General features: G+C 32.7%; 1 protein-coding gene across 1 annotated transcript; it reads left to right on the forward strand.

Moving 5' to 3' along the window:
- Window positions 1-833: 833 nt before the first annotated feature.
- Window positions 834-3,281, forward strand: ndufc1 (NADH:ubiquinone oxidoreductase subunit C1). Its single transcript, XM_061049045.1, has 4 exons — window positions 834-992; window positions 1,671-1,774; window positions 2,999-3,079; window positions 3,205-3,281. The coding sequence occupies exons 1-3, from the start codon at window positions 947-949 to the stop codon at window positions 3,056-3,058; spliced, it is 210 nt and encodes a 69-aa protein (XP_060905028.1). The 5' UTR covers window positions 834-946; the 3' UTR covers window positions 3,059-3,079; window positions 3,205-3,281.
- Window positions 3,282-11,125: the final 7,844 nt, after the last annotated feature.

An 11,125-nucleotide genomic window follows, 5' to 3' on the forward strand; every position in this document is an offset into this window, starting at 1 on the left:
GAGGTGGGGATGGGATGGGAGCGGCAATGAAGAAGGTCCTGTCCCCCCAGGACTGATGGTTGGTCCCTATCTCTTAAACTTGTTTAGTTTTAATCTAAGTGTATTTAAAGTTTATCCACTTGGTAAAAACCTGGTTTGACTTCTACAGAAAGAATCTACATTTCTGTTTGAATGGTTTGACCAAAATAATGTGTGACTTGTACTTTTTATTTTTTTATTCTCCATTAAAACACATCTTTTGTATTCTATCGGTGGTGACCAATTTTAAAATTCCTACAAAGATCTTGTGTATTCACAATAAAAAAATAAAAAATCAGATGTTCTAAAGTTTAAATGTCAAAATCATGAAATATACCTTTCCCCCCAATAATAACTTCAAGACATTCATCACAGGGGTTAATATAATTTATCTTTCTAAAAAAGTGTTTCTTAGGTGTGGGGGGAGTGAGGTATCTGTTAATTCTTCGAACATTTTATTAGAGTCCTCTGTCCTGTAATGACACACTAAACACAGCACTCTCCACTTTCCATTGTTGATCAATGACACCATTTGCAAAGTCATACAGCCTGATTTACATAATCTTCCCCGGACTTCGGGCAGCGGTGGCAGGAACCTTTTAGTTCCTTGAAGAGAAGCCCCTGAACCTTTGAGTTCTGTGGACCTGTGGTGGAAACGGGGCTTAAGTCTGCTCTACAGCATCTGAGAAGTTCGTAAGTGAGAAAATAAAGAAACAATCAGGAATTACACTTCAGAACATTCGTAAGAACTTCCCAACTTCTTTATTAAGAATCTTCCTGAGTTTTATCTTGAGGAAATGTTTGTGAATGCTGTCCCAGGCGTGTTGAAGCGACGTATCGATGACTCTGGGATCCTTTACTCTGATCTTCCAGAGTGTTTAATCGATCGCAGAGTGGTAGGATCGGACACCACTGCTCTTCAGCTAAAATGACTTTCAACCGGTTATTTCACCGAGCTGTTCAAGTCAGCAGAGGTACGACGAAGGCATAATGTCCATGTGTTCGTAATGTGAGGAGGAAAGACTTGTGTTTAATACGAGTGTTTGTAATCGGGACGGCGTGTTTATTCTGCGGTCTGACCTTAGCTTAGCTTAGCATAGCTGTAGCCCTGCTGTCATAGAGAAGAACCTGCTTTTCATGTGTTTCTTAACAAAATGCCTCAGTGCAAAGTGATTACTCGTTGTTTATTTATACTTCTACTGTATATTTATTGACATGTTTGATCAGGAAGTCGGTAGAGAAACACTTGATACTGGTTGCAGAATGAATTAATCCTTGATTTGACAACAAAATAGCAAAAATATCGAGAAAAAGTAATGATGGGGATGATGAAGGTAATCTCCTTTTCAATACTGTGTGTTTTAAAACAATGCAATCTCTGGAAAGTCGATATATCTGTCCTACTTAGTAAAAAACACAAGTTTGTCTGCATTGTTTTGTAATTAAGAACAACAACATTCCCAATATTTAGCACCTAGGATTTCTATTTTTGTTGCCATGGTATTAAAATAGAAATCAACATTGTCTGATTGGTATCACATTGAAGTTTAAGTTCTGGTATCGTAACTCTAATATCGCGTTGGCACTCTTACTGAAGTACAAAGCAGCTCTTCATGCCTCTTTGAATGATTTCCCTTTTTTTGATTTGACAGTGGGATCCAGGTCTGCGTTCACGAGCTCCAAGCCGGACTTTGCCAACCCTAACTGGCTGCGAGTTGGTCTTGCCTTTGGATCAGCTGCTTTCCTCTGGGGCCTGGTGAGTAACGGACTCATTTCACACGAATCTCTCTCGCTTCTTATTCGAGTGTATCGCCTAAACACGACCCTGTTTCTAAATAGATTTGGATGCTGTGTAAATAAAAGACAGAAGAGCACAGTCGTACAATCGTTGTTTTTACAGAGAGTCCCTGAATGTTTGAATGATACTAGGTACTGTAGACGAGGAAATCCTGCCATTCTTTGCAGATGTAACTAGACACATTATTCCTCAAATGTTGCACTCTTTGTCTGAGCTCTTTTTCACATAGAGGTGACCCCCTCCCCACCTTTCATTTGATAGACTCAGTTTCTCTGGGATACTCCTTTTTTTACATCCAGTCACTAACCTCTGTTTCAGTTTGAAATGAAAATACACACAAGACCCTCGTGCCCTCATGAAAGGATAAGAGCTCAGTCTAGAAACCGGTCCTGATTCTGCCCCTGTGCCCTACTACTGATAAGTCAACCCTTAGTTTCCACTGAAACCAAAACAGCATTTCCACCCTCCAGTAATGACTCTACTACCTACCCCACCACATAAGTGCCCCTTATTGGCCCCCACAACTCAACCGTGTAGACCAGGTCTCCAGTGTCCGAACCCGCTGTTTCAACATGTGATGCCATTGAGCCCAGAAATACTTTCCCCCCTAAGCTTACTTTGGGAAAGAGATGTCTTTCTCTTGGTCTCCCTGGTTCCCCCCCTCCCTCTGGCCGCCGATCAGCTGAGTGCCACGTGTCCTCAGGGACGAGGAGGGGGGTTATGAGGAGCACGGAGAGGAGGCAGCCTGTGTTTCTCCTTTCAGCTTTTTCTTCTTTTTCTTCTTGTCCCTAAAAACGTATTGCTGGGTTTTGTTGTTTTAGTTTGGGCTGGACTTCACGGGTAGTCCTGTTTTCACTCTTTTGTTCTCTGAGGTAGTTTTTAGGAGGAGAGGTTAAAAGAGTGACGGCCCTTTGCATGGTCGGCTCGGCACCTTACCATCTTTCCTTTTAGGCCGTGCTCTCCAGTGTGTTAAATCTTTTGCATCCCGCGTGGCGTCCCTCTTTTGATGTGTTTTCGGCCTCCGTGTTTTTTTAATCCTTGGTTTAGTTAGTTTTGTTTAAGGAGGCCGTAACGATCTCGGCAAGGCAGATGAAGAATTTCCGAGTATGATGGGCTGCAGTTGAATTTTCCAGAACGTTGTGATGTAAACGTTTCAATGCCTTCTCTGTTTCCCCCCCGCAGCTCTTCAAGCAGCACAGCACAGACGTCCATGAGTACAAAGTGAGGAACGGTCTGGAATAAGCAGCTGCACCACATCCACATGTGAGTGTTTCTGTCGTCTCGTCTCACACTTTCTTCGCTGCACTGTTGTCCATTTTGAAGATGTCAAATCGATATAAGAATAAAGAAATAACCTGTGATTCTCTGTCTCCTCTTGTCCTGTGTAGGAGGTCACACGGTCCTGTCTGTGGATGCAGCTGATTCTGTTTGTTCTGTGTAAAATAAAGATTAGCCATGTGTAAAACACCTGAGTCATGATCCTCACTGCACATATACAATCATGTTTGCTGATACCACATGGGGCGCTGTTAGCCTAGTGGTAAGTGCGAATACCCCATGTACAGGGGCTGTAGTTCCCAAGGCCCGGGTTCGAGTCCGACCTGTGGCTCATTCCCCACTCTCTCTCTTCCTGACTCTTTCCACTGTCCTATCTCTACAATAAAGGCAGAAAAAGCCCCCCAAACAGTAAAGATGGGGATCAGTATGATACTGATCATCTACTTTGTTCAAAATGATCCAAAGGTGTGGTGCTGTTAGTGCGTGTCCCATGTACAGAGGCTTTCTCAAGAGAGAGGACGGCCCGGGTACTATCTCTCTCTCTCTCTCTCTCTCTCTCTCTCTCCCAGATTTCTGACTCTCCACCATCATGTCTCTCACATTTAAAAATGCGATTTGCACATCGGCTGTTCTCGTTGTCTTCTTTTTTCAGGACTAGAAGTGGCCATATTGGATAATTTGGTGAATCTCAAGAGTGAGGTGTCTTCATATCAAGAACTTAAGGACTTATGTCTGAGCAGGACCTGGAAAATGTGTCCGTGCATCAGTTAACAAGTTGCATTAGTGCATCATGCTAACTGTGATATTAACTTGAGGGTGCTGATTCTTGCAAGCTCAAAAGACCTCAAACCAGATTTACAACAATGAAAAATACTGTTGACTCCTCAGATTGAATTTTTCTTACAACAGAATTCTGATCAAACATTTTAAAGGTCTCAGCTTCTGTGAGTCATACCCTTTTATTTAATTGTCTTTTCTTTCTCTAACTGGGACCATTACCTACAAAATGAACACCATGAGCTAGAGACCATGAACTCATCAGAAAAAATGTTTACTGACGGGATAAATTAAAAGCTCATTGTCTCAGACTTCTTTGCAACCAGTGGAGTCTCCCCCTGCTGGACATTAGAGACCATGCAGATTTGATGCGCTCTATAAAAGCTCACAACTCCCCTGTATTTCTAAACTGTCCTTTTGGCAATGATATAGGTGTGCATTTGTGTTTTTTAAATGTCTTATTGGAAAAAGCTTTTCTAAAATTAGACCCTTTCAAACCCTCGAGCAATCCTCCAGATCTTTGTATGAAAACATTTTAAAGTCCACATCAGCAGTATCATGATGTGCAGACACAAGCACATATAAATAATTCATTTCTTGAGAAATTCACAAAAGCATAATTGTATCAGATTGTCGTCTTTGACCTTCTGTGCTTTGCGTGACTCTGCAGTGAAAGAGTCTGAGGATGAGAGTCACCATGAAGTATGAGGAGTGATCAATGCCTCTAAGCAGCAGCATCAGGAGTTGACACCGTTTGGGGTAGGTGTCATTAACAAGTGCAAAGAGAAGATGAAAAAGTAATCGTAAGAACTGAACGTGACATAAGCCATTTTCACATTTACACTCCTGAAAATATCGAGATCATTTCAGGAGGACCACTTTGGAGATTCTCCCGACCTGGCTGTTCACATTATGTTCCTCACAGCGGGAGATTATCCCTGTCAGAGGAGGGGGTCTGCCAGGTCAGAGATTCGGACATCCAGCAGATGGCAGTAATGCAACGATTATTATGTATACCAACTGCCATTAAAAAAAAACAACAACAGAAGAAGAAGAAATTACGGACAGGTTGTAACACGGGAAATAATAACAATCACACCTAACCACACAAAGATACCACTCATTTTCTTTTTGATTCTCTAAATCATGAAAAGCTAAATGAATCTCTTGTCAGTTTTTTTCAGACTGTAAGTGGACGCTACACTGTACACTGTCTACCTCCTCATTCCAAGACCAGAAACCAGCTTATTGCAGAATAACCACGACTGGCAGTCATACTATATATTATTTTTGTGTTTCTGTTATTGTTGTGTTTGATAGTAGTGTGCAGTATATACTAAAGGGGAGGGTAGCCGCTCTCTCACCCTCAGCCGCTCTCTCAGCTTCAACGGCAGGCCATTGCTAGCACACTTGTAGTCTGTTGTTGTGTGTGGGTTGATTATGTGTGGTTATATTGTATAGCCTATTTGGCTGTGTGGCTGTATGGTCCTCCAGAATCACTGAATGTCAAACTGTCAGTAGCCTTCTATATTTGGTTTCCCGCCCGGCTAGTTCAGTCTGCCTTAGGGCCTACGTGTTTAATAGCAAAGAATTGGTCAAATATGCACACACACATATCAGCACTAGTTTTGATTAAATATCAGCAGGTCACTGTTTTAATGATAAATCCATGTAACTGACCATGGTGCTGAAATAGCACTCATTGTAATCCGCATTTCCCTCCGTCCCTTCTCTCCGTAAATTTCCCTTTGGATCCGTCTTGCATCTCCATACAGCCGATATTACACTATACTAAACCATATATACTATACTATACTAAACCATATATACTATACTAAACCATATATACTATACTAAACCATATATACTATACTATACTAAACCATATATACTATACTAAACCATATATACTATACTATACTAAACCATATATACTATACTAAACCATATATACTATACTATACTAAACCATATATACTATACTAAACCATATATACTATACTATACTAAACCATATATACTATACTATACTAAACCATATATACTATACTAAACCATATATACTACACTATACTAAACCATATATACTATACTAACCCATATATACTATACTAAACCATATATACTACACTATACTAAACCATATATACTATACTAAACCATATATACCATATATACTATACTATACCATATATACTATACTAAACCATATATACTACACTATACTAAACCATATATACTATACTAACCCATATATACTATACTAAACCATATATACTACACTATACTAAACCATATATACTATACTAAACCATATATACTATACGAACCCATATATACTATACTAAACCATATATACTACACTATACTAAACCATATATACCATATATACTATACTATACCATATATACTATACTATACCATATATACTATACTAAACCATATATACTATACTAAACCATATATACTATACTATACCATATATACTATACTAAACCATATATACTATACTAAACCATATATACTAGACTATACCATATATACTATACTATACCATATATACTATACTAAACCATATATACTATACTAAACCATATATACTATACTAAACCATATATACTATACTATACTAAACCATATATACTATACCATATATACTACACTATACTAAACCATATATACTATACTAAACCATATATGCTATACTATACTAAACCATATATACTATACCATATATACTACACTATACTAAACCATATATACTATACTAAACCATATATACTAGACTATACCATATATACTATACAATATATACTATACTATGCCATATGTACTATACTAAACCATATATACTATACCATATATACTATACTAAACCATAGATACTATACCATATATACTACACTATACTAAATCATATATACTATACTAAACCATATATACTATACTATACCATATATGCTATACTATACCATATATACTTATACCATATATACTATACTAAACCATATATACTAGACTATACCATATATACTATACTATACAATATATACTATGCCATATATACTATACTAAACCATATATACTATACTATACTAAACCATATATACTATACTATACCATATATACTATACTAAACCATATATACTATACTTTACTATATCATATCTACTATACCATATATACTATATATACTATACTAAACCATATATACTATACTAAACCATATATACTATACTAACCATATATAATATACTAAACCATATATACTATACTAACCATATATAATATACTAAACCATATATACTATACCATATATACTATACTAAACCATATATACTATACCATATATACTGTACTATACCATATATACTATACTAAACCATATATACTATACTAAACCATACCATATATACTATACTATACCGTATATACTATACCATATATACTATACTAAACCATACCATATATACTATACCGTACCATATATACTATACCATATATACTATACTAAACCATATATACTATACTGTGCCATGTATACTATACTAAACCATATATACTATACCATACCATATATACTATACTATAAATATATACTGTACCATATATACTATATTATACATATATACTGTACCATATATACTATACCATACTATACCATACCATATATACTATACTATACCATATATACTATACTAAACCATATATACTTTACTATACCATATATACTATACTGTACCATATATACTATACTAAACCATATATACTATACCATATATACTATACCATACCATATATACTATACCATATATACAATACTGTACCATATATACTATACTTCACTATACTATATATACTATACTTCACTATTCTTTATATACTATACTATATATACTATACTTTACTATCTATACACTATACTTTACTATACTACATATACTATACTGTACCATATATACTATACTTTACTGTACAATATATACAATACTATACCATATATACTATACTTTACTATACCATATATACTATACTTTACTATTCCATATATACTATACAATATATAGTATACTTTACTATACCATATATAGTATACTATACTAACCCATATTTACTAAAATATATATACTATACTTTACTATACCATATATAGTATACTATACTAACCCATATATACTAAACTATATATACTATACTTTACTATACCATATATACTATACCATACCATATATAGTATACTATACTAACCCATATATACTATACCATATATACTATACTTTACCATATACACTATACTTTACTATACCATATATACTATACTAACCCATATATACTACACTATACCATATATACTATACCATATATAGTATACTATACTAACCCATATATACTATACTATATTTTACTATACCATATATACTATACCATATATAGTATACTATACTAACCCATATATACTATACTATATTTTACTATACCATATATACTATACTTTACTATACCATATATAGTATACTATACTAACCCGTATACACTATACTTTACTATACCATATATACTATACTAACCCATATATACTACACTATACCATATATACTATACTTTACTATACCATATATACTATACTACATATACTATACTGTACCATATATACTATACTTCACTATACTATATATACTATACTACATATACTATACTGTACCATATATACTATACTTTACTGTACCATATATACCATACTATACCATATATACTATACTATACCATATATACTATACTTTACTATTCCATATATACTATACCATATATAGTATACTTTACTATACCATACATAGTATACTATACTAACCCATATTTACTAAAATATATATACTATACTTTACTATACCATATATAGTATACTATACTAACCCATATATACTAAACTATATATACTATACTTCACTATACCATATATACTATACCATATATACTATACTTTACCATACCATATATAGTATACTATACTAACCCATATATACTATACCATATATACTATACTTTACCATATACACTATACTTTACTATACCATATATACTATACTAACCCATATATACTACACTATACCATATATACTATACTTTACTATACCATATATAGTATACTATACTAACCCATATATACTATACTATATTTTACTATACCATATATACTATACTTTACTATACCATATATAGTATACTATACTAACCCATATACACTATACTTTACTATACCATATATACTATACTGTACCATATATACTATACTTTACTATACCATATATAGTATACTATACTAACCCATATATACTATACTTTACTATACCATATACACTATACCATATATACTATACTTTACTATACCATATATACTATACTATATATACTATACTTTACTATACCATATATAGTATACTATACTAACCCATATTTACTAAAATATATATACTATACTTTACTATACCATATATAGTATACTATACTAACCCATATATACTAAACTATATATACTATACTTTACTATACCATATATACTATACCATATATACTATACCATACCATATATAGTATACTATACTAACCCATATATACTATACCATATATACTATACTTTACCATATACACTATACGTTACTATACCATATATACTATACTAACCCATATATACTACACTATACCATATATACTATACCATATATAGTATACTATACTAACCCATATATACTATACTATATTTTACTATACCATATATACTATACTTTACTATACCATATATAGTATACTATACTAACCCGTATACACTATACTTTACTATACCATATATACTATACCAACCCATATATACTACACTATACCATATATACTATACTTTACTATACCATATATAGTATACTATACTAACCCGTATACACTATACTTTACTATACCATATATACTATACTAACCCATATATACTACACTATACCATATATACTATACTTTACTATACCATATATACTATACTTTACTATACTACATATACTATACTGTACCATATATACTATACTTCACTATACTATATATACTACATATACTATACTGTACCATATATACTATACTTTACTGTACAATATATACCATACTATACCATATATACTATACTATACCATATATACTATACTTTACTATTCCATATATACTATACCATATATAGTATACTTTACTATACCATACATAGTATACTATACTAACCCATATTTACTAAAATATATATACTATACTTTACTATACCATATATAGTATACTATACTAACCCATATATACTAAACTATATATACTATACTTCACTATACCATATATACTATACCATATATACTATACTTTACCATACCATATATAGTATACTATACTAACCCATATATACTATACTTTACCATATACACTATACTTTACTATACCATATATACTATACTAACCCATATATACTACACTATACCATATATACTATACTTTACTATACCATATATAGTATACTATACTAACCCATATATACTATACTATATTTTACTATACCATATATACTATACTTTACTATACCATATATAGTATACTATACTAACCCATATACACTATACTTTACTATACCATATATACTATACTGTACCATATATACTATACTTTACCATATATAGTATACTATACTAACCCATATATACTATACTTTACTATACCATATACACTATACTATACCATATATACTATACTTTACTATACCATATATACTATACTATATATACTATACTTTACTATACCATATATAGTATACTATACTAACCCATATACACTATACTTTACTATACCATATATACTATACTAACCCATATATACTATACCATATATACTATACTATACCATATATAGTATACTATACTAACCCATATATACTATACTTTACTATACCATATACACTATACTATACCATATATACTATACTTTACTATACTTTATAGGCTACAAAATATGCTATAGCCTGCTTTAAGTCCCCGCCCCTCTGCAATGATTAAGATTAAGATTAACTTTATTGTCTCAGTGGGAATTTTGTCTTGGACTTCACAGAGCTCTGATGCAGTAGCAAAAAATAACAAAATACATTCATTCGTCGGTAAAACATGTCAATTAAATAATCATTAAATGATTATAAGTTAATTACTAAAACCATAAATATGTAATAGTTAAGAAAAGTAATAAACAGTG

Source organism: Labrus mixtus, chromosome 10 (genome assembly GCF_963584025.1).
Source record: "Labrus mixtus chromosome 10, fLabMix1.1, whole genome shotgun sequence".
In the NCBI taxonomy this organism is placed as follows: domain Eukaryota; kingdom Metazoa; phylum Chordata; class Actinopteri; order Labriformes; family Labridae; genus Labrus; species Labrus mixtus.

Excerpts from the sequence above, each read along its gene's own strand:
- ndufc1 (XM_061049045.1), top strand. The coding sequence starts at position 947 with ATGACTTTCAACCGGTTATTTCACCGAGCTGTTCAAGTCAGCAGAG. Across the intron at positions 993-1,670 it reads AGCTGTTCAAGTCAGCAGAG|TGGGATCCAGGTCTGCGTTC; the intron begins GTACGACGAAGG and ends TTGATTTGACAG. Across the intron at positions 1,775-2,998 it reads CTGCTTTCCTCTGGGGCCTG|CTCTTCAAGCAGCACAGCAC; the intron begins GTGAGTAACGGA and ends TCCCCCCCGCAG.